This window comes from Ranitomeya imitator, chromosome 3 (genome assembly GCF_032444005.1).
Source record: "Ranitomeya imitator isolate aRanImi1 chromosome 3, aRanImi1.pri, whole genome shotgun sequence".
NCBI lineage: Eukaryota > Metazoa > Chordata > Amphibia > Anura > Dendrobatidae > Ranitomeya > Ranitomeya imitator.
The window spans coordinates 506,416,031-506,441,523 of NC_091284.1; the positions used below are offsets into that span (position 1 = coordinate 506,416,031).

Sequence of the window (25,493 nt, forward strand, 5' to 3'; positions counted from 1 at the left end):
ACAGTCAAATATTTCAATGTAGAAGAAATAAATTACATATCAATGAACTTTGTTGGACAGATGGATGACAGGAAGGAAGGAGAAACTGAAATTATCCACAGTCATGCTGCATTAGGATACCTTAAAAATGATCTCTTACTCACATTTGACATTCTTTCCTGCCATAGCTTTAAATAGAAAATATGCCAACGTTTTGTAATACTTTAATGCCTTAATTTTCTAATATATTTTGGTGACAAAATGTAGTTCCTGATTGATACTTGCTGGGGGTACTAATAAGAAAAAAAAGTCCAGAAAAGTTCAATAAAAATTACAAACTTTTATTTCAATACATTAAAAAGAAATAGTGAGGATCCAAAATTTGATCACTGGTGGAAAAAGTGATGACGGGGCTTGGACAACGTTACCCCTCAATATAGTATTTATAAACGCCTACGTTTAAACACAATTATCAAAATGTCATCATTACACTGAATATATTGTGGCATATGGTTTGGGATTAATATGTGGGATTGGAGTGATCCTACCAAATTCTTATAAATTTCAAAATTATCCCAGTATTATAATTCCAAATGGAATTATCGTTCTCTTACTCCATTTATCCCATACATTTTATATATACCTCCTTGCAAAAATAGCATTCAAATACTTTATACAGCATAGTAATGGACTTTTGTAAACCACGTCAGATATTACGCCGCAGAGCAGGTAGTTACCCATAATAATGTCCAAATCCGCACTGCACCCATACCCCAACCCGCATTTCACGTCACTCGCATCCTCAGGAGGCGTGGCTATACTGGGTCCGGTGATGTGTATTTATATCTGGCCCATCAGTGTCACATGTTCTGTACACCACTGGGTTCAAGATAGAGGTGAGAGAACTGATTTGTAGATGTCAAAATTTGTAGAAAATGTGATTTCCTTCTTGCGAATTACCTAAAATGGACAATTCCATTTTACACAGTGCGGAAGAATGCATCAGCCAGGGAAGGATCACATATCGTCAGGTGTGGTTGGATGAGCTTCCCCAAGATACCTTACTGCTATTACATCACACGATATAACGCAGCCAATCAAAAAGGGACTATAACAGCCTCTACAAACACAAAGGCAGGGAATGCAGCAGCCATTTTGTGGTGAATCAGGATAGTGAAAGGGAATGAAAGCTGCAAAGTGCTTAACAAGCTGTACAGATAGTGTGACAGCACAGCTCTGAATGGTTGCCATCCGTTTAACTATAGCCATATATTTTGAAGTCAATTAGACATTACGAACACTGTGTTTGCATTACAGAGCTTGAAACAAATGTGATACAGTCCTAGGAAATCTCCAAGTATGACACACACATTCTCAGGGCAATCGAGGCTTTAGAGAAATTGCAACTCTTGTTGAATCAAATTCGCTGTGAACAGAATTTACAAAATTCTGCAAAACTAGCTAACTTGAATTTCAAAAGATTTGCTCATCTCTAGTACCAATGCAAAAATGTATAGACTTTTTTTGAAAGCTTGACACGGTGACTTTCATCACCCAAATATGCAGTGTATCACAAACACTCTCCAAAACAAGGCCTTACCTCTGCCGAAGCTTAGAGAGAGGTTATCTAAATTACCTGGGCTGCCTCCCATGTGTCCTCTAGGACTCTAAGATTGAGCGTCTCCGCAAGATAAATTGACATGCTGTGGTCTTGAAAGACGTGCTGGCCAATGCCCCAAAACGTTCAGTGTAACTGCTCAATGGTGTCTTTGTGCTAGCATATTCCACTCATATTACAGAAGAAGAGTGAATAGTTATGTATGGTTTATCTGGTCATCTTGAAAGACAAATCATGTATGTCACATTGATTTAGAACCCTTATATAGCTAAATAGTGTACAATGTGGTGTTTTATGATTCCTATAATACTGAATGATTAGAAAAAGCAAGAGGATTTTCAGAAATTAGCATACATCTGCATACAAGATGAAAAAAGTTACGTTGGAACTGCTCTTTGAAGCTAGCTTTAGTAAGTTTTCCTGAGAGGCTCATCCTAATATTGCTCACCCAAGAAGCATAACATATTTGCTTTATTTAACCCCTTTCTGACATGGGACGTACTATCCCGTCGAGGTGGGGTGGGCCCCCATGACCACGGACGGGATAGTACGTCCAGCGCGATCGGCGGCGCTCACGAGGGGAGCGCCGCCGATCGCGGCCGGGTGTCAGCTGTTTATCGCAGCTGACATCCGGCACTATGTGCCAGGAGCGGTCACGGACCGCCCCCGGCACATTAACCCCTGGCACACCGCGATCAAAGATGATCGCGATGTGCCGGCGGTATAGGGAAGCTTCCCGCAGGGAGGGGGCTCCCTGCGGGCTTCCCTGAGCCCCCCGCAGCAACGCGATGTGATCGCGTTGCTGCGAGGGTCTCACCTCCCTCCCTGCTTCCTCCAGCCCCGGATCCAAGATGGCCGCGGATCCGGGTCCTGCATGGAGGGAGGTGGCTTCACAGAGCCTGCTTAGAGCAGGCACTGTGAAGGCTGCAGCGCTGCATGTCAGATCAGTGATCTGACAGAGTGCTGTGCACACTGTCAGATCACTGATCTGTGATGTCCCCCCCTGGGACAATGTAAAAAAGTTAAAAAAAAATTTTCAAAATGTGTAAAAAAAAATAAAAAAAAATATTCCTAAATAATGAAAAAAAAAAAAATATTATTCCCCTAAATACATTTCTTTATCTAAATAAAAAAAAAAAACAATAAAAGTACACATATTTAGTATTGCCGCGTCCGAAACGACCCGACCTATAAAACTGGCCCACTAGTTAACCCCTTCAGTAAACACCGTAAGAAAAAAAAAAAAAAACGAGGCAAAAAACAACGCTTTATTATCATACCGCCGAACAAAAAGTGGAATAACACGCGATTAAAAAGACAGATATAAATAACCATGATACCGCTGAAAGCGTCATCTTGTCCCGCAAAAAACGAGCCGCCATACAGCATCATCAGCAAAAAAATAAAAAAGTTATAGTCCTGAGAATAAAGCGATGCAAAAATAATTATTTTTTCTATAAAATAGTTTTTATCGTATAAAAGCGCCAAAACATAAAAAAATGATATAAATGAGGTGTCGCTGTAATCGTACTGACCCGAAGAATAAAACTGCTTTATAAATTTTACCAAACGCGGAACGGTATAAACGCCTCCCCCAAAAGAAATTCATGAATAGCTGGTTTTTGGTCATTCTGCCTCGCAAAAATCGGAATAAAAAGCGATCAAAAAATGTAACGTGCCCGAAAATGTTACCAATAAAAACGTCAACTCGTCCCGCAAAAAACAAGACCTCACATGACTCTGTGAACCAAAATATGGAAAAATTATAGCTCTCAAAATGTGGTAACGCAAAAAATATTTTTTGCAATAAAAAGCGTCTTTCAGTGTGTGACGGCTGCCAATCATAAAAATCCGCTAAAAAACCCGCTATAAAAGTAAATCAAACCCCCCTTCATCACCCCCTTAGTTAGGGAAAAATTAAAAAAATGTATTTATTTCCATTTTTCCATTAGGGTTAGGGCTAGGGCTAGGGTTAGGGCTAGGGTTAGGGCTAGAGCTAGGGTTAGGGTTAGGGCTAGGGTTAGGGCTAGGGTTAGGGTTAGGGCTAGGGTTAAGGCTAGGGTTAGGGCTAGGGTTAGGGCTAGGGTTAGGGCTAGGGATAGGGCTAGGGTTAGGGCTAGGGTTAAGGCTACAGTTAGGGTTGGGGCTAAAGTTAGGGTTAGGGCTAGGGTTAGGGCTACAGTTTGGGTTGGGGCTAAAGTTAGGGTTGGGGCTAGGGTTAAGGCTACAGTTAGGGTTGGGGCTAAAGTTACGGTTAGGGTTTAGATTACATTTACAGTTGGGAATAGGGTTGGGATTAGGGTTAGGTGTGTGTCAGGGTTAGAGGTGTGGTTAGGGTTACTGTTGGGATTAGGGTTAGGGGTGTGTTTGGATTAGGGTTTCAGTTATAATTGGGGGGTTTCCACTGTTTAGGCACATCAGGGGCTCTCCAAACGCGACATGGCGTCCGATCTCAATTCCAGCCAATTCTGCGTTGAAAAAGTAAAACCGTGCTCCTTCCCTTCCGAGCTCTCCCGTGTGCCCAAACAGGGGTTTACCCCAACATATGGGGTATCAGCGTACTCAGGACAAATAGGACAACTTTTGGGGTCCAATTTCTCCTGTTACCCTTGGGAAAATACAAAACTGGGGGCTAAAAAATAATTTTTGTGGGAAAAAAAAAAGATTTTTTATTTTCACGGCTCTGCGTTATAAACTGTAGTGAAACACTTGGGGGTTCAAAGTTCTCACAACACATCTAGATAAGTTCCTTAGGGGGTCTAGTTTCCAATATGCGGTCACTTGTGGGGGATTTCTACTGTTTAGGTACATTAGGGGTTCTGCAAACGCAATGTGACGCCTGCAGACCATTCCATCTAAGTCTGCATTCCAAATGGCACTCCTTCCCTTCCGAGCCCTCCCATGCGCCCAAACGGTGGTTCCCCCCAACATATGGGGTATCAGCGTACTCAGGACAAATTGGACAACAACTTTTGGGGTCAAATTTCTCCTCTTACCCTCGGGAAAATACAAAACTGGGGGCTAATAATTTTTGGGGGAAAGATTTTTTTTTTCAATTTTCACGGCTCTGCGTTACAAACTGTAGTGAAACACTTGGGGGTTCAAAGCTCTCACAACACATCTAGATGAGTTCCTTAGGGGGTCTAGTTTCCAAAATGGTGTCACTTGTGGGGGGTTTCTACTGTTTCGGTACATTAGGGGCTCTGCAAATGCAATGTGACACCTGCAGACCATTCCATCTAAGCCTGCATTCCAAATGGAGCTCCTTCCCTTCCGAGCCCTCCCATGTGCCCAAACAGTGGTTCCCCCCACATATGGGGTATCAGCGCACTCAGAACAAATTGGACAACAAATTTTGGGGTCCAATTTCTCCTGTTACCCTCGGGAAAATACAAAACTGGGGGCTAAAAAATAATTTTTGTGGGAAAAAATGTTTGTTTTATTTTTACGGCTCTCCATTATAAACTTCTGTGAAGCCCTTGGTGGGTCAAAGTGCTCACCACACATGTAGATAAGTTCCTTAAGGGGTCTACTTTCCAAAATGGTGTCACTTGTGGGGGGTTTCAATGTTTAGGCACATCAGGGGCTCTCCAAACGCAACATGGCTTCCCATCTCAATTCCTGTCAATTTTGCATTGAAAAGTCAAACGGCGCTCCTTCCCTTCCGAGCTCTCCCATCCGCCCAAACAGTGGTTTACCCCCACATATGGGGTATCATCGTACTCAGGACAAATTGTACAACAATGTTTGTGGTCTATTTTCTCCTGTTACCCTTGGTAAAATTAAACAAATTGGAGCTGAATTAAATTTTTTGTGAAAAAAAGTTAAATGTTCATTTTTATTTAAACATTCAAAAAATTCCTGTGAAGCACCAGAAGGGTTAATAAACTTCTTGAATATGGTTTTGAGCACCTTGAGGGGTGTAGTTTTTAGAATGGTGTCACACTTGGGTATTTTCTATCATATAGACCCCTCAAAATGACTTCAAATGAGATGTGGTCCCTAAAATAAAATGGTGTTGTAGAAATGAGAAATTGCTGGTCAACTTTTAACCCTTATAACTCCCTAACAAAAAAAATGTTGGTTCCAAAATTGTGCTTATGTAAAGTAGACATGTGGGAAATGTTACTTATTAAGTATTTTGTGTGACATATCTCTGTGATTTAATTGCATAAAAATTCAAAGTTGGAAAATTGCGAAATTTTCAAAATTTTCGCCATATTTCCGTTTTTTTCACAAATAAACGCAAGTAATATCAAAGAAATTCTACCATTGTCATGAAGTACAATATGTCACGAGAAAACAATGTCAGAATCACTGGGATCCGTTGAAGCGTTCCAGAGTTATAACCTCACAAAGGGACAGTGGTCAGAATTGTAAAAATTGGCCCGGTCATTAACGTGCAAACCACCCTTGGGGGTAAAGGGGTTAATAAAAATGTAAAATCTCAACAAACTTCTTACAGTTAATTGTGTCCTTTCATTTACAGCATTGGTGTAAATACATGCCATTCCCAAGTTTCTAAATTTCTTTACTCAGAACTCAGTTCTTGACCCCAGTATTCTGGCGTTGTGCCTAGACGTTCATCTGAATCCGCCCTTTTTAGAGCTACATCTGCTATTTACTCTGTCCTCTTCAGCCTATGATATCATGCTGTTATTGTATGTGCTTTATAAAGTCATGGTTTTCTTTTCAATCCTAAGGTCAGTGCAGAGAGGATCAGGATTGCTGGTTGTTGAGACAGGGATGACAGGTTTATAGATATACTTATTTAACAGATATTTTAGCTAAGTACTGCTGCATTGCTATGTGTTGTATAGTATATTATCACAATGAGTGGGGGAACATATCCTGTCTAGAGGTCCTAGGTAAGTACTCCCTTTCATGTACCCCACCGACGCTGGCGCAACCGGACAAAAGGGGGCCAAATCACCATCTAGGACATAGCCCAAGCCACTTGCCAGTCGCCGCGCGCCAGGCATCAATTTCCACTGGGTCCGTTCCTGCTCTTGAAAGCGACCCATCCTGCTGCTGCCCATCACTTCCTCCTTGTAGACGTGCGGCAGTAGAGTGGGTGGGGCCCGCACCATGAGATTCCAATGAGGAAGTAGCAGGGAGGACACCCTCACGCCTCAACTCAGGTAATAGCAATGCGTCGCCCTGGGCTCATGGTGGCTATAAGTTTCTCTCTCAGACAGTGTTCCCAACTTTTCAGGCTGCAAGTGAAAGCATGACTTGGGGGCAGTGTTGATATTTATGAAGGAGGGGGCCGGTTAGGCCCTGGTGGGGTGATATATGGATAAAGGGGTCAGGCTGGATCCTGTGGAGAGGGACGGGCCCACTGTGTTAAAGGGGCCCACTGCGCCTGCCTTTATGTACCCACGTATAAAATAGACAGTTTGGTTTTAGGCATTTGCCATTTTTAAAATCATACCCAAATGCTTTAATACTTACAACATTTAGGTAGAACCAGATAGTTTTTCTGCTATTCAAGAAGTAATTGGACAACAGCAAATTTGGAGAGCATAAGGGTTGTATAGGCGGCAGAGACCTGTAATATGGAGCTATACTGACTCTGGGACTTTTTATATGGGTTCTGTCAGACACTACAGTGCCTTGTAAAACTATTCATACATTGTGAACTTTTCCACAGTTTTCCAAGTTACAATCACAAACTTAAATGTATTTTATTGGGATTTTATGTGACAAACCAACAAAAAGTAGCAAGCAAGTATTTGTGAACTGTAAAGGAAATGATATATGGTTTTATAAATATTTTAAAAATATAAATCTGAAAACTGTGACATGCATTTGTATCCAGCCCCTCTGAGTCAATACTTTGCAGGACCACCTTTTTGCTGCAATTACTGCTGCAAGTCTTTTGGGGTATGTCTCTACCAGCTTTAAACATCGAGAGGCTGAAATTATTTCTCATTCTTCTTTGCGAACTAGCTCAAGCTCAGTGAGATTTGATGGAGAGAGTCTGTGGAGAGTAATTTTCAAGTCTTGGCACAGATTCTAAATGGGATTAAGTCTGGACATAGACTGGACCATTCAAACACATGACTATGCTTTGATCTGAGCCATTTCATTGAGGCTCTTCCAGTATGTTTAGGGTCAGTGTCCTCCTAGAAGGTGAACCTACATCCTAGTCTCAAGTCTTTTGCACCCTCTAACAGGTTTTCATCCAAGATTGCCCTGCATTTAGCTCCACCCATCTTCCCATCAACTCTAACCAGCTTCCTTGTCACTGCTGAAGAAAAACATCCACACAGCATGAGGCTGCCACCAACAAGTTTGAGTGTGTGGATCTTGTTTTCAGGGTGATGTGCAGGGTTAGTTTTCTGTCACACATAGCATTTTGTATTTATCCTCATGGAGTCATGGGTTCTAGTTTGGTCTCATTTGACCACACCACCTTCTTCCACATACAAGCTGTGTCCTCTACATGGCATGTGGAAAAACATGATGAACTCTAAAAAGCCAGACACACCTTTTGTAGTGGCTATCAACAATGCCTAGAAATGGAGGTTTGAAATGGGGAAACTATTTGATAAAAATGTTCAGAAGGTACTAACAGATCCTATTTCCACATGGATGTAGAAGCTACAAACTGAAAACTCGATAACACAACTCATACAAAAAAAAAAAAGACAGTGGTGTACGAAAATTAAAAATTCTTTTAAACCACTTTTTTGGGGGGCTATATACAGGTTAAGAGTGCAGGGCCAAGCCAAGGAGGAAAGCTCTCCTTTCTCAGTAACCCATGAAAGCACTATCAGAGAGAGGGGATCCGCCCTTCAGGGACAGGAAATCTACGGGATAAAAGGGCGGTACCTCTCCCCTGCATCAGTTTGATTTCCTGTCCCTGACAGGGAACCTTCTAGGACGGTACCTGCTAAGAAGACCGGAACCTGGAAATCACCGAGGAATCCGGAGCCGGCCAGTCTGAGTTATGACAGCGGGGAGGCCTCTGCCATGGCTGGTGCGGTGTCCAAAGCCGCCACGGCTACGACCGATGGGTCCGGAGCATGAGCGGGGGGGAAGCGCAGCTGCCACTCCGGATAGGAGTTAGGGGCTCCAGCATTCTGCCGCGCACAGGACGCCTGTTCTTCCAAGATGGCGAACTTCCAGTTCGGGGGCGGCGCAGCACCAAGATGGCGCTGCCCCGGAACCGGAATTCTTCATTTCCGGGTCTCTGACTGCGCACGCATGCGCAGTAGAGTTGCAAAAAAAAAAAAAAAAAACAGAGACGCTTCCTCAATAATGCAGCCACTGGAGGAGGGGCCGGTAATAAGCGCCAATCTTTTAAAAAGAAGGTGCACATGGAAGCTCCTTGCTGCATGCCGTCCCAAGGTAGTACCATGGAAGACAGCGATCAGCAGCTCCAGCCGCCGCCGCAGCAGCAGCGAACTTTTGCTGACAACTGGAGTTCTCGGTCTGGTAGCCATTGCACGCAGCATAGCAAGAATTCTAGCGTGGTAAACCAGCTACCGCCCACGGATCACACACCTCAGGATCCTGCCCCTCCTCCAGAACTGGTACCTGTGGGTGCGTCAGATTGGTGAGTGATCTTTGTGAAAGCTCACTTATTTGTAATTGGGGTTCCCCTTCTCCATTTATCTTAGGCAAGGAAGAAAACAGGGTAGACAAAACACAGAACCTGCCCCTTATGCGGGAAAGCTCTACCACAATCTTGGGATAAGAAGCTATGTGACTCCTGTATAGAACGAGTCCTCTGTGAGGAGACCCCAAACTTCGCCTCTGAGTTACGATCCATAATTAAATCAGAGGTCGAAACGGTGTTTAACTCCCTTAAAGGTGAAAAGAAAGCCAGTAGGAAACAACCTATTTCTTATAGGAATTCTGACTCTTCCAGCTCTGAGAGTAAAAACTCAGATACACAGGACTCCTCCTTCTCTTTTTCGGATAATGAGAGTGGAGGTCGTCATTGCTTCCCCCTAGATGAGGTCGACGGCCTCGTAGAAGCAGTAAGATCAACAATGGGTGTATTGGACCCTCGTCCTGATAAAACTGTACAAGATATCATGTTTGGAGGGCTATGCCAAAAAAAGCGTAAAGTGTTCCCCCTTAATGAAAACATACAAGCGTTAATTAAAAAGGAGTGGGAAAAACCTGAAAGGAAAAATGCATCGGTTCCCTCTTTTAAAAGAAAATACCCCTTTGAAGAGGAGGCTTCTGTCTCGTGGGATAAAGCCCCCAAACTCGACGTTGCGGTAGCTAAGGCCTCAAAAAAGTTTGCATTACCATTTGAGGATATGGAAACCCTGAAAGATCCTCTTGATAAAAGAGCAGATATTTTTCTTAAAGGGGCCTGGGAGTCGGCAGGAGGATGCTTAAGACCAGCCATAGCAGCTGCTTGCACGTCACGATCCTTAATGATCTGGGTTGATAACTTAGAGAAACAGCTTAGGGATGGGGTGCCGAGAAATAAAATGTTAGAGTCTATCCCTATGATTAGAGGAGCTGCGGCATTTTTGGCAGATTCATCAGCCGATTCAATTAAATTAGCGTCTAAATCGGCAGCTCTTTTGAATGCAGCGCGCAGAACCTTATGGCTAAAGAGCTGGCCAGGGGATTTACAAACTAAGCAAAAACTTTGTTCAATCCCAAGCGAGGGCAAGATTCTTTTTGGAAAGACTCTGGACGATATCCTGCAAAAAGCAGGTGACAAAAAGAAAGGGTTTCCCATCCTGACACCAACGTTTAATAAGCGGCCCTTTCGGAATAGGAAGTTTTTCAGGAGAAGACCACCAAGGGAACAGAACCGATGGGATGACGGGAAAAGAAAGGACTGGGGGTTCCTTTTCGGTAATTCCCCACGGGATAGAACCCCCCCTCAAGTGACGTCTCCCCCCAGGGTGGGAGGGAGATTGTCTCAATTCCTCCCAGCCTGGGAGAAAATTTCGACCAGCCCTTGGATATTAAATTTAATAGGAGCAGGGCTTCGAATAGAATTTTTATCCCTACCCCCCGAAACTATGTGGTAACACCGCTGAGGTCGTCTCCTCAACAAGAAGAAGCTCTAGAACTAGAAATCTTAAAACTGATAGACAAAGCTGTCATCCAGGAAGTCCCCCCTCTGGAGAGAGGGAAGGGATTTTACTCTCCATTATTCCTGGTTCCCAAACCGGACGGAACCTTCCGGACTATAATAAACTTACGGAAGTTGAATACTTATGTAAAGAACCAGAGATTCAAAATGGAGTCAATAAAGTCAACAATAAAAAATCTGTTTCCAAATTGTTTTATGATAGTTCTAGATCTCTGCGACGCGTATTATCACGTCTCCATCCACAAGAACTCTCAAAAATTCCTCAGACTGGCAGTAGTCATAAAAGGACAGATAAGGGAATACCAATACAGAGCTCTTCCCTTTGGCATATCAATTGCACCCCGCATTTTCACCAAGCTGATAGCAGAAACGATGGCACATCAGAGGAAGACGTCTTGATTATTCCATATTTAGACGACTTTCTGATTGTGAGCAACTCGGCCGAACTCTGCCGTCAGCAATGCGACAGAGTGATAGACACTTTAAAAAAATTAGGCTGGCTGGTGAAACTCCAAAAGTCAAAACTAGAACAAACCAGGGTTCAAGAATTTTTGGGTCTCACCTTGGACTCAAGTTCTCAAGTGTGTCGCCTTCCAGTCCAGAAAAAACAAAAGATAATACATCTAGTGTCAGAAGCGCGTGCAAACCCTACCATGACTCTAAGAAAGGCGATGTCATTACTGGGGTCCCTCTCTGTTTGCCTTCCAGCAGTTCAGTGGGCACAGCTCCACACAAGACCTCTCCAGTGGGACATTTTAAGGAACCAGAAACTACTAATGGGGGGGTTAGAGGGTCGCATAACTCTAAGTTTGCCTACTATTCATTCCCTAGCTTGGTGGTTAAATCCCAGAAACCTGTCAAAAGGGATTCCCTGGGTGATAGAGGCGTCTCAGATAGTTACCACAGATGCAAGTCCCACAGGGTGGGGGGCTCATCTGGACAACAGAGTCGCTCAGGGGATATGGACAAGTCAGGAACTCGGGTCTTCCTCAAATCAAAAAGAACTGAGGGCCATAAATCATGCATTACTATTCTTCCTAGACAAGCTACAAGGGCATCATGTCCGAGTATTTTCGGACAACAGAGTAGTAGTAGCCTACTTGAACCACCAGGGGGTGACCAGGTCTCAAACACTAATGAAAACCACCTCTGAAATTTTCAGCTTAGTACAAAACAACTTTCTATTCCTATCGGCCTACATATAAAAGGTGTAGAGAACCAGAAAGCAGACTTCCTGAGTCGTACCCAACTAACGCAAGGGGAATGGTCTCTAAATCAGGGCATCTTCAACAAAATTACAGATCTGTGGGGAATCCCTGTAATAGACCTCTTTGCCAATGTGCACAACAGAAAAGTGGAAACTTTCTGCTCCCTAGATTCCAGGGGGAACCCTCAGGCTGTAGATGCGTTCACAATTCCCTGGACACAAACTCTTGCATATGCATTTCCTCCCACTATCCTCATTCCAGCAGTCCTGCGGAAAATCAGGCAGGACAGATCCAGACTCATCCTAATAGTCCCCTTCTGGCCCAAAAGAGCCTGGTTCTCATGGCTGAGGATGCTATCGATCACCGATCCCTGGGTTCTTCCGGATCTCCTGTCACAGGGACCGGTGTTCCACCCTCAGTCAGAGAATCTCCACCTGACAGCGTGGAAATTGAGAGGTCACTATTGAAGGGAAGAGGGTTTTCTGACAAACTAGTCTCTACACTAATGAAAAGTAGAAAACCTGTGACTACAAATATATATGGCAAAACCTGGAAAAAAAATGTGTCCTCCACGGGGGTAAGGTTGCAAGACGGGGTCCCAGTTGCTGAAATATTAGAATTTCTACAAAAGGGGTTAGACCTAGGCCTTTTAGTAAGTACCTTAATTAAAGGTACAGATAGCAGCTCTAGGAGCATTATACTGTGAAAACATAGCGGCCATCCCTTGGGTTATACGGTTTGTCAGAGCAGCCGCAAGGTCTAAACCTGTAACTATATGTAGATTACCAACCTGGGATTTGAACTTAGTCTTGTCAGCTTTAACAGAAACCCCGTTTGAGCCTATAGAATCAGTACCCCTTAGGATTCTTTCACTTAAAACGGCCCTCCTAATAGCCCTGACATCGGCCCGTAGGATAACTGATCTTCAAGCCCTGTCTGCAAACCCTCCCTTTACACAAATCCTGGACGATAAGGGTATACTAAAAACAGACCCTGCCTATCTACCAAAAGTTGCGTCCACATTCCCTAGGTCTCAGGAAATAATCCTTCCTTCCTTCTGTCCAGACCCTAGGAATAAGAAGGAAGAGAAATTCCACACACTATGTCCAGATGTGAAAAGGTGTCTAGTTCAAAATATTAAAACCACCCAGCAGCATAGGAAGGAAGGGTCTCTTTTTATCTGCTTCCAGGGACCCAGAAAAGGACTCAGAGCCTCTAAGGGCACTATAGCTTGATGGGTAACAGACGCGATAGCCTTGGCGTACTCATCCACCGGGAACGCCGTTCCGCAGGGACTGAAGGCCCACTCTACAAGGGCTATGGCGACCTCCTGGGCCGAAAGGTCGGAGGTACCATTAGATCAAATTTGTAAGGCGGCCACCTGGTCATCACCTTCAACCTTTTTTAGACACTACAGCTTAGACCTAGCCTCTTCATCTGACCTAACCTTCGAAAGAAGGGTTCTGCAGGCTGTGGTCCCTCCCTAAGCAATAATCTCTGCAATTCTCTCTGGTAGTGCTGTCATGGGCAACTGAGAAAAGCGTAGTTACTCACCGATAACGGTGTTTCTCAGAGCCCATGACAGCACCTGCTTATTCCCCCCCTCATCACGTGTGCGGTGAGCACATTCCTTGTATAAAATGTATTTTTTTTATATATAGACACGGTGTTCACTTGTTAAGCAATATGATAAAGTTGTATATTTTTTTGTTGTTATGACTAACCTGGAGGACCTCTGATGCTCTGTAAACAAAACTGATGCAGGGGAGAGGTACCGCCCTTTTATCCCATAGGTTTCCTGTCCCTGAAGGGCGGATCCCCTCTCTCTGGTAGGGCTGTCATGGGCTCTGAGAAACACCGGGTGAGTAACTACACTTTTTGCCCGTAAAGAAGTGTAGAAATTAAGGGAGGTTTCTTCTTTGGGCTGCTATGTCACAACCCCACAGTCTTGTGAGAATAAAGAAGAGAATAATGACTGAACCTGTGACATATATAGAATTCTACATTTTAAGTACCGTACATTGGTCAGGCCATCCTGATCCTTAGAAAGAGCATGAGCAGGAACTTAATTACTCAAGACTTTATTCTAAGGACTGGCATGAGTCCTTGAGGTCAGACCCCCACGAATCATCATCATAAAGTATTAAAATATAATACCTACAGGATTTGCTGGTATTGTTAAAACTTTTTGCATTTTTCCTGTATTCAGTTAGAATCCAGCAACTTTATTGTATCATAGTTTTGTGACACCATTAGTTATGATGATGGCATATCACTAACAAATGGGAACGTTTCAAACAATGTATAGAGAAAACTGATATTTCTCATAGCTGCTGTCATAGCTGCTGTCGTGGCGTTCTGTAAATGAGCATTCATGGTACAATTGGGCAGTTCCCAAGTGAAAGTGACAGAGCAAGTTGACTGTAACCGCATAGAAGTTTAATTCTCTTTCTGTACTTTGGGGGCCCAGTATAAGTACACACATGGCTTTTTCTTTTTAGCAGAATTATATTGTTTAGATGATTAAGCATTTTTTTTCTAGAAAACAAACATCAGAAAATTTCTAAAATAAGCTGTAAATATATTTACTTACGATGACTGAGAAGCTTTTCTTCTAAGTAGATAATCCACTACATCTGGATCAGTTTCTAAAAGGCTAAGGAGAACTTCATTCTGTAAATCAGGAGGCACCTATATTAAAAAAGGATAAATTGAATATATGAGGTTGGACGTAATTCAATACCCAATGTGACAATCTCCGACAGTCTCCAATTTTTAGAACTACTATTCTAAACAGCCATATATAATTATATCTAGTTATGCTTGGATCAATATTTCTACCTTATGCCCCATAAAAAGCAATTGGAACTTGCTTGCAATATGACAGAGATTTTGATATGAAAAATGTGTCAAGAACTATATGTTATCTAACAGTTTATGTCTGTGTAATCTAAGAGTTATTTAAAAAAATATGTTTTCCCCTTCCTATAGTATACAATATGACTTGCTTATCCAATCATTGCTAAGATTGGAACTCTGAAACCCCAAGAACTGGGCTTTGCAGCCCTCATCCAAATGGCGGCTGAGTTGCACATGCTTTGTCTCCACTCCATTCATGATCAATGGTACTGCTGAACTAGGTCTGCATATCCTTTAAGAAAAGCTGTGATTTGATTCTTGCGGGCATACTAGATATATATTAAGAGTACTAGAATAAGTAAAAATCATGTAAATACCCACATATTCTTTATTATTAAAATCAAAGGCAAATCATGCCACCAATCGTGACCAACCAAAAACAAACAAAAACAAGTGTTCAACCCAATTAAAATCTAGGGGTGATACTAGTAATCTCTGGATAGGAGCCTAGATACGCCATACCTGCCAGCGGAGGTTGACACCCTAGTGGGGAACGTATTGACGCCCCCGCTCCACGATGACTAACCCTAGGGGCCCTGATAAACCCTGCAGGCACTAGTGGGACCCTCTACCCACAGACTGTAGGGCCTCTATTGCTAGACAAGAGAGTACTGTCCTAGGGAAAGCTAGCACCCAAAATAGACATAAAAACAATATGAACACATAAAGGGCAATATCCGGTGTAGTGGATGGTTGCTATCAGCAGACCATGGTAACCACTCAGGTGGCTGGTATTAAACATATATCCTCACCGTGTCCAGGGTTAGATGCACCCACAGAGGTTTTATATCAGTTTGTTTCACTGCAGATACACCAGATACTCCAAATTAGCTAATTTTCTGTGACACAAATTATCATTACATCAGGCCTCCTGATGAGCCTGAGTATTCGAAACGCGTTGAGGCGCTAACAGTAGAAGGGCAGATGGTGTGCGATGCTCCTTGAAATGCAGATGAGTATCAATGGTTTCCACGCTTGATGTTTTGAGGATATGAGGTATTATTACCGGGTGTATATACAGATGGAGTATCTGGTGTATCTGCAGTGAAACAAACTGCGGTGGGTATATGACCTATATATCAAACTCGTGCTGTACGTGTATGGTCTCTACCCTGGTATCACTACCTGTGATGCTCCTTATACCCGGTATTTGAATCATGAGGTGTGTCTTCCTGAAATTCCAAATAGACCCCTGATTGTAAGGGTCCAAGGCACAAGATATAAAACCTCTGTGGGTGCATCTAACCCTGGACAAGGTGAGGATATATGTTTAATACCAGCCACCTGAGTGGTTACCATGATCTGCTGATAGCAACCATCCACGACACCGGATATTGCCCTTTATGTGTTCATATTGTTTTTATGTCTATTTTGGGTGCTAGCTTTCCCTAGGACAGTACTCTCTTGTCTAGCGATAGAGGCCCTACAGTCTGTGGGTAGAGGGTCTCACTAGTGCCTGCAGGGTTTATCAGGGCCCCTAGGGTTAGTCATCGTTGAGCGGGGGCGCCAACACGTTCCCCCCTTGGGTGTCAACCTCCGCTGGCAGGTAGGGCATATCTAGGCTCCTATCCAGGGATTACTAGTATCACCCCTAGATTTTAATTGGGTTGAACACTTTTTTTGTTTGTTTTTGGTTGGTCACGATTGGTGGCATGATTTGCCTTTGATTTTAATAATAAAGAATATGTGGGTATTTACATGATTTTTACTTTTGGTAACCCTGTACAGTCTATCTAAGTCTTTATATTTCTGAGTACTAGAATACCATTACACAGTATAATACCATATCTTAGCCAGTACAGAAGCTGGAAAAGTGCTATTACATTGTTAGGAGTGTTAATACAGGTTAGGCACTTTTCACATCTCATTTAGAGCCTACATTTAATGTATGCGTTCAGAAGATATCCCATAGTGTATATCTACTGTAAGACTACAGGAAAAATATATCTTGAATCTCTTCTAGGATGAGGTCATATTGAATGCTTCTACCTGGACGCACCCTTCATTTGGTTAACTACATAGACTCATTCAGACATTTGGTAAAATCCACCATCTTAGACACAAACATTCAACATCAGTGCCCAGGAGACAAAAGCCATGTAATCTTTGAAAACCAACAAAGAAATCATCATCAAACCTTAAAGGTACCTTCACACTCAGCGACGCTGCAGCGATACCGACAACGATGTCGATCGCTGCAGCGTCGTTGTTTGGTTGCTGGAGAGCTGTCACACAGACAGCTCTCCAGCGACTAACGATCCCTAGGTTCCCGGGTAACCAGGGTAAACATTGGGTTACTAAGCGCAGGGCCGCGCTTAGTAACCCGATGTTTACCCTGGTTACCAGCGTAAAAGTAAAAAAAAACAAACGCTACATACTTACCTACCGCTGTCTGTCCCAGGCGCTCAGCTTCTCTGCACTCCTCCTGTACTGACTGTGAGCACAGCGGCCGGAAAGCAGAGCGGTGACGTCACCGCTCTGCTTTCCGGCTGACCGACGCTCCCAGCCAGTGCAGGAGGAGTGCAGAGAAGCACAGCGCCGGGGACAGACAGCGGTAGGTAAGTATGTACTGTTTGTTTTTTTTTACTTTTACGCTGGTAACCAGGGTAAACATCGGGTTACTAAGCGCGGCCCTGCGCTTAGTAACCCGATGTTTACCCTGGTTACCAGTGAAGACATCGCTGGATCGGTGTCACACACGCCGATCCAGCAATGTCTGCAGGGAGTCCAGAGACGAAATAAAGTTCTGGACTTTCCTCAGCGACCAACGATCTCCCAGCAGGGGCCTGATCGTTGGTCGCTGTCACACAGAACGATTTCCTTTACGATATCGTTGCTACGTCACAAAAAGCAACGATATCGTTAACGATATCGTTATGTGTGAAGGTACCTTTAGACAAGGAGGATGCAATAGTCAGGATGAACAAATCAGATTACATGAAGGAAGCACACAAACAACTGATGGACACACGTTCTACAAAAATTGGGGTCAGACCCTACACAGGACTATTACAAGGAACTAAACAAGTTGGTCTCTTGTATGCCTGAGAGATCCATAAAAGCTGACGACCTGATACCAGTGAGTCCAAGAATAGGGATATTATATAAGCTTCCCAAAAGCTACAAGTCTGGAAATCCAGGAAGACCAATCATTTCATGCGTGGGCACCCTTACTGAGCACGTTTCTGGACCATAGATTGTGTACTTAAACCTCCGGGCAAGGATACACCCAGTTACTTTAAGGATTCAACTGACCTTTTGAATAAACTAGCAGCAATATGTCCTCTAACAGAAGGAACCATCCTGACCACCATGGATGTGGAATCTTTGTACTCCAATATCCCACACCAGGATGGATTAAATGCCTGCAAATCCTTCATGATAAATATAGGAATTGATGCGGATACTGAGTTGAAGCTTATAAAATTCATCCTCACCCACAATTACTTTGCATTTGATAACAACATTATATTTACAGGAGACTGGCACAGCAATGGGGAGTAAAATGCCCCACAATATGTAAATTTTGTCATTGTCATACTTGAAAGTGCCATTTTGACCTCTTGTCTCATCAGGCCTCTGGACTATCGTTACATTAAGAATATTTTTATCATCTGGACAGAGTCTGAGCAACAGCTGAAGAAATTCCATGAACACTAATTAGTTTCATTCCACAATCAATTTAACAGCTGAAGAAATTCCATGAACACTAATTAGTTTCATTCCACAATCAATTTAACACTCAACCAGGGCTGTGGAGTCGCAATTTGAGGTCCATTTTGTTGGGAGTCGTAGTTGGTATAAAATGGACCAACTCCTAAAAGATATAATAAATTGGGTACAGTAGTACAATGCATGATGTGCTGTAAATTTTTTCATAACAATTTGAGAAAGTTATAAAATGTCCTATAAATGTCTGCCCTATTCCTGATCTAAGGATCTAGCCTTTCAGATGAGATGACTCTGTGCTGCACGTTATGTACATGCTCAGTAGTGAGCCAGTGCTGTGTAGTCAGAGTCAGGGAAATTGAGGAGTTGGAGGTATGACTTATTGACTCCACAGCCCTGCACTCAACTACACCTGTACTGAAATCAACTTTTTGAACACCATCATCAAGCTACAGAACAATGAAATAGAGACATCCCTGTACCAGAAGACAGTTGACCATCCACATACCTTAAATGGAGCAGTTTTCATCCAAAACACACAAAAAACTATTATCTACAATCAGGCCATCAGATACAATCGGATATCTTCCAACCCTACAAATAGAGACAAATGCCTTGGTGGCCTCAGAAAGACCTTTTTGAATCAGGGATACCACCCAAGAACAATTGAAAACCAGATTGCAAGAGCCACCAGAATATCAAGGAATCACCTGCTACATTACAAAAGTAAAGAGGAAAGCAACCGGGTGACTCTAGTAGTAACCTTAAATCCAAATCTGGAGGTGTTAAGGGGACCTGCGCGCAAATTACATTTGTTACAAAAAGATGACACATTAAAATTTATATTTCCAGATCCCCCACTTCTGTGTTTTAGGCAGCCCCCAAATCTAAGCAGCATAATGTCAGAAGCTCCCTGTTCTCCCCAATAATAACAAGAATCATTCCCTGCAACAAGAAAAATGTTAAACCTGTTCATTTATAATGATAACAGACAAGAAAAATATTTCCAGCTCACATAACTACTACAAGATACCATATACTGTGAGGTGCACCACAACTAATGTAGTGTACGGTACTTAATTATATACACCAAATGTCCAACTGGGAGTCTGCATGTGGGGGAGACAGGACAAAACTTTGAACAAGGAAGAATTCTTATTAGATAAGGGGTTGTCCGGCCTTAATTTTCAAGACTGCAGTCACTCTATGTTGCTTTGCATGCTCTGCACATTGTGAGGATTCTCCGATTCCAGTGCTAGGATCAGGTGGTCATGTAACTGAAAGTATGAAATTTGCATACGTCCAGCCACTGAGTCTGAGGCCACGCCCATATAGTCTGCATGTAAGAAAGTTCTTATGCAGCAAGATGCCATAAGTGAGGTCACCAGGGTTCATCAGCTTTGAAATCTGGTGAACTTTCTCAAGGCAACTCAGCGCTACACACTGCAGGAGCGATTACACTCCTGAATCAGTGTGAGCCAGCTGGCGGGGAGAGCGGTCACTGATGAGACCGTTCTCCAAATTATCCCGATAATCATGGGTCAGTATCGGTTATCTTCAGGTCCGTCAGGTGAGGGATATGGTTGTTTATTATTTTCCTTTTTTTTACAGGGGACATGGGCATCAAAGGATTAGGTGTAAAGGTGAGTATCATGGTTGTTTATTATTTTCTGTGTTTTTACAGGTGACATGGGCTTCATTAGATTAAGCACAAAGGTGAGTATAATGGTGCTTTTTTATTTCAAATAAAGGAGTCTGTAAATATTTCAATTAAAGGCTTTTATGCTGGCTGTGCTTTTTTTCCAATCTAACTGTGCGGTTATTAATGGGGGCATCTTACAGACACTTCTTCATTACGAACCTGTTGGCTTGATGCCAGCAGCCATAAAACAGCCGATATCAACCCCACAACTATTACCCCACTTGCCACCACACCAGGGCAAGTGGGAAGAGTTGGGCAAAGTGCCAGAATTGGTACATCTAATAGATGAGCCTTCTCTGAGGAGGCAGCAGGTTGCTATTTTTAGGCTGGGGGGGCAATATCTATGACCCCTTACCAGTCTGAAAATACCAGCATCCAGCTTTAGCTTTGCTGGTTGTCGAAAATGGGGGGGGACACCATGCAGGTTTTTTTTAATTATTTAAATAATTAAAAAATACAAATGGTGTGGAACTCCTCTATTCTTAATAGCCAGCCATGATAAAGCTGACAGCTGAGGGTTGTAGCCTGCACCTGTCAGTTTTGCCTGCGCTGGTTATCAAAAATAAAAGAGACCCCATGTCATTTTTTTTATAATTTCTTAATCTAGAGCACAGGCGCCAGATGATGAATATTCCCATCAGCAGTGCCTGCTCTCACTGTTATCAGCGACAGCAGGTGTCTGCTTATGAGAGTAGTATTTTCATTAGCTGATGCCTGTGACCAGCGGGACCTTTTTACTGCCAGTCACAGCTGATGGCTGTCATCTGACAGCGTGGCAACCTCAATTCTCAGTAATGTTCTTACCGCCAATCAGAGCCGCTGGTGTCTCCTGCTGTCATGCAGATGACAGCATGGGAAACACCCACTGTTTGGTATGCCGAACTTGAACAGTAACATGGAGTTCCTGGAGAAATCCGTGTTATGGGGCCGTGCATGAACACTAGGTGTTCGGTGGGGACCACAAACTTTACTGTTTGGGCTCACCCATCTCTAATTATTACCCTTCTATAACCAGAAAAAATAAGGTTTGAGGTAATGTTTTGGACAATTCGGTCATTTGATTTTTAATTACTGTTCATTTATGCCCATTTTCAATTCGTAGCATATAATGGGAAACACTAAAGTATTTGGCTTCACATCAAAGATACTTGAGTAATGTTTTCCCATTGTTATAATTTCCTAGCTAAAAACATCAGGTGGAAAGTAACGAAAGAAGCATTCGGCTTAGCTGTGTCAGCAGTGTATTAAAAAAGGTTGTGTTTAAAATAAAAACGAATGCAACATACTAATATAATTTCATTATTAGGCCACGTTCACATATTCAGTATTTGGTCAGTGTTTTTACATCAGTATATGCAAGTCAAAATCAAGAGTGGGAAAATGAGAGGGAAAGTATAATAGAAACACATGCACCACTTGCATTTTTCACCTATTCCTGGCTTTGGCTTCCAAATAGTGATGTAAAATACTGACCAAATACTCAACGTGTACGTCCTTAGGTCTCCATCCATGTCACATTGTCAGCCTAGGTATCTAGCCCTGGCATCTCCATTTCCGAATTTGCTTTGACACCGTGAAAACATTCCTTCCCCTCCTTGTGTCTGTCATGTGTATACAACTGGCTGGGCTAGTCATTATAATGAGCCAGCTCCCATCATACAGTACATATTTCCAACAGAGGGAGCAGAAGAAAGAGTTGCTGGTACACAAAACCAGTGCCGACTGCAGGACATCGGCGCAACCTTGATAACAGTATATTAATAAAATGTATTTATTTATATTTTCCACACTTCTGAGTGACCACTTAATGACCATTGATACACCTTTTAATGGTGCAGTTTATAAACGGGCTGAGAAATAAGTGAATAGCACCCCCCAGCGCCAGGATATCTCTGGGTTTTCAGCTACCAGGGATCACTGAGGCCTTGGAGAACATGATCAGTGTTGGTTTTTACGGTCCCCGATCAAGTGATCTCCGTTATTCAACAAATAACAGTGATCATGTAAAAAAAACGGAAGTATCATTTAATGAAATTAATGAGTTAGGGCCACGCTCAAATGGGCCTATCAGTTAATATGCCCCTGTTGGCACTAAAAACCCACAAAGTCAACTGAAACATGGAGGGAGCAGTGAATGTGACCTGCGAGACTCCGATTTGCCTCAAATCCATGAAAAATAAAAACAAAGAAGCATTCATACAATGGCAGAAAGGCCTAGATGCAGGTCTTGTGTGAATAAATGGACAAAGGACATGTGGTGTTCTTTCCCCAGGATGGGGAAGTTTCCCTCACATGGTTCATGAATTTTCACTGACAAGGGTCTCCAAAAAAAGCAAAAAATGTATTGAATCCCCTGCTTCAATCTACTTGAAGCTTCTGGGCTGCCTGGGCCGGCACAGGAAGAACTGCCGTCAAACTTAGTTGGAGCAAAATCGGAGTCAGATGTCTGAAGGTCCTTGTTATGCCAGCTGTACTATTCATGGCCTCAAAACCAGGACCCCTTGTTATTGGCCATGAAAAACCCACTCCTTCTAAATGTAAAGGTTTTCTGAGACATTACTCTACTTGAGATCCAGGGTGAAAATTTTGGAAGCCCTTGGACATAGTCCATACACTTCCCAGTCAAGGAGTCCCACTCCTTACAAATGGGAAACAATTTCAGAAATCTCATGCACAGGATTTGTTATTCCTTTTTTTTCCCTTACTGAAATGGAAAACTGCTGCATTTTTTAAAGTAGTAACATGTCAATTCTTTCAGCATTTTTGTGTTTTTCACACATAGCCTAATGGTTGAAGGAGGCATTTTTTCTTTTCTCTTTTTTTTTTATTTGCCTTGTATACAAGTCATTATACTGGAAATAATGTTTCCTATTTTTTTTTCCTGTAAAATCAATTTTATCTTATGTTTAAATTTTTTACTGTTAGTCCATAACACTGACAACATTGTTCCGAGGAACAATGTCTGACAACATTTTTCCCAGCAGTGACCTGGGAATCAGAGATGCATGAAGGCATCTTACCCACCCTGTTCCCATCGCATTTGAGCACTTTTTCCAACCATTTCAGCAATTTTAATGACCCCTCCAGACTTCCTGGAAGGGTCTGCAGGAAAGATACTCGAGTTTCCCACTGACCTTCATTATACTTGTTACTTTAGTCGAGCACCCGAGCAGTCAAAAATGCTCGATTCGAGTAACGAGCACCCGAGCATTTTAGTGCCATGTCATCTGTCCACGAAACTACACAAAAAACTGCTCATTAAGGGCCCTGACGATCCACCTCACCAGGTGAAATATAACTTAATTTAAGGAAATATTGTGTCCTCACTAGAGTTTATGCGAATTAATTCATACGGCATGATCCATCAATGCTGGCAGTGCCTACAGTAATCTGTGGCTGCTGTATGAGAGCAGCGAGGACCGCCTCTTACCAGACAGCATCTCCGACTCTTCTTTTGATGTGCTGGCTTAGTTCAAAGTCATTGTTCTAGCAAGATGCACATGAGATGTTGCGCCAGGCCGGCTGATCGAAATCTGCTGATGTCATTAGGTAGGTAGTTAGGTAGGTGGGTGGTTCTCATGGCTAACATCCAGCAGCCACAAATTGTTGTCGTGGCTGATAGATTGGGTCATGCAAATCTTTTCACATTACTGTACTTTTCATGTTTATATTTTTGTACACATCAACTTTAGTCATTACAATTTGCTTCCTATTATTTTACTGTCATTCTAAATGAATAATAACTACATTTTAATGTGTTATAAATTTATGGTGCTCCATATTTGTAGGATTCATATTTCTGACATTTTAGGGGCTGGGTGTTTTTTTTTATCACGGTTTTATTAAATGTAGGTAAATCAGTTATGAATATATCAGTATTATTATTTTGTGGATATAATGTCTGGTACTAATGAATGCAGTTTCCATTATAATAACGACATTTCCATATAAGATGAGAATACTGCCATAAACAAATAATCATCCATATATTTACATATTTTAAAGTTGAATATCTTGTAAAATAAAGCAGGGAATCCCATGTTACTATTTCAAAGTGACGTTAATTCAAAGTTAAAATATGTACTTAATGAACATAAACATATGAATAAGCTGCCATCCTAACATAATAGTATGCAACCAAAACGATGAAAACTAATCTGATGCTTTAGAAAAACTGTCAGGTTTTCATACACAAACCTTTTTACAGATTTAGGGATGACTAAATTATTTACTTACCATAAAAAGATTTTCGTAATTTTCAATCATCTTCTGTACCACAGAGATAATGGTCGTACTCTCTTCGGCCCTGGCAGTACTTTGAACTGTAAACTCTTTGTCAGACGACTTCTGCTTGTGCAACAAATTAGGCCCAAAAATTGTTGCCAGGTTTAATGAAGTCATTTTGTTCCCAGTAATCTAATAAAAATCACGTTAGATAGATCAGAACATGAGCAAAATGCACAAAATAGAATTTTTATGAGCAACTTTCTTAGCTCTAGAGAAGCACAGCCTATTTCTAGGGTTAGACATATTAAAAGGACATTTATACAGCTTGAATGTATCTCTGTGTATCTGACATATACACTGCGGGTGCCTATTTACTGTTTAATATAGTATGTATGGCTTTGAAAAACCTAACTCTAGCATAGTGTAAGGCTGGGGCTATATAGAAACGTTCACCACGGCACAAATAGTTATGGGCCACTGCTACCTACTAGGATGAAGGAGTTGCAGAAAATTCAAGCAGATAACATTTTTTCAACTTGGAGGTGGCGCTACCCTGAAGGTCGCCCTACCCTTAAGGTCACGCTACCCTGGAGGTCCTTGCGCTACCCTGGAGGTCGCAGCTACACAGAGTACTCTTTGACTATTTGGAGCCCAAAGTCACCTTGTAGCCCCCAGTGAAACTTAAAATGCCGGAAACAATTCAAAGTTAAGCATATTCTCCTAGTCCTTTGTCAGGGTTAATTGCTTTTGTCATGAGATACAGTCATGGTTTCCTTTAACCCCTTTCCGACATCGGGCATAATGGTACGCTGATGTCGGACTCCCTCCCTTTGATGTGGGTTCCAGCGGTGAGCCCACATCTTTCCCGGTACATGTCAGCTGTTTTGTGCCTGGAATAGCCATGGGTGGAATTGCGATCCACCAGTGGCTATTAACCCATTAAATGCCGCTGTCTAACACTGACGGCAGCATTTAACTCGTGCTTCCAGCCATCGTCACGTGATTGCGGGTCACCGGTTCATTGGCATGACAACCAGAGATCTCATGGAGACCTCTATGGTTGTCACTGCTGGATTGCTGCGAGCGCCACACAGT

General features: G+C 42.5%; 1 protein-coding gene across 2 annotated transcripts in view; it reads right to left on the minus strand.

Moving 5' to 3' along the window:
- The window catches only part of ARHGAP6 (Rho GTPase activating protein 6), a 444,961-nt gene that overhangs the window by 17,029 nt on the left and 402,439 nt on the right, over positions 1–25,493 (minus strand). For both annotated transcript variants that reach the window (XM_069757660.1, XM_069757661.1), the window contains exons 9-10: positions 24,408–24,587; positions 14,475–14,572 (exon numbers count right to left, since the gene is read on the minus strand). In XM_069757660.1, coding sequence (XP_069613761.1) covers positions 14,475–14,572; positions 24,408–24,587 — 278 coding nt within the window. The remainder of the gene's footprint in view (positions 1–14,474; positions 14,573–24,407; positions 24,588–25,493) is intronic.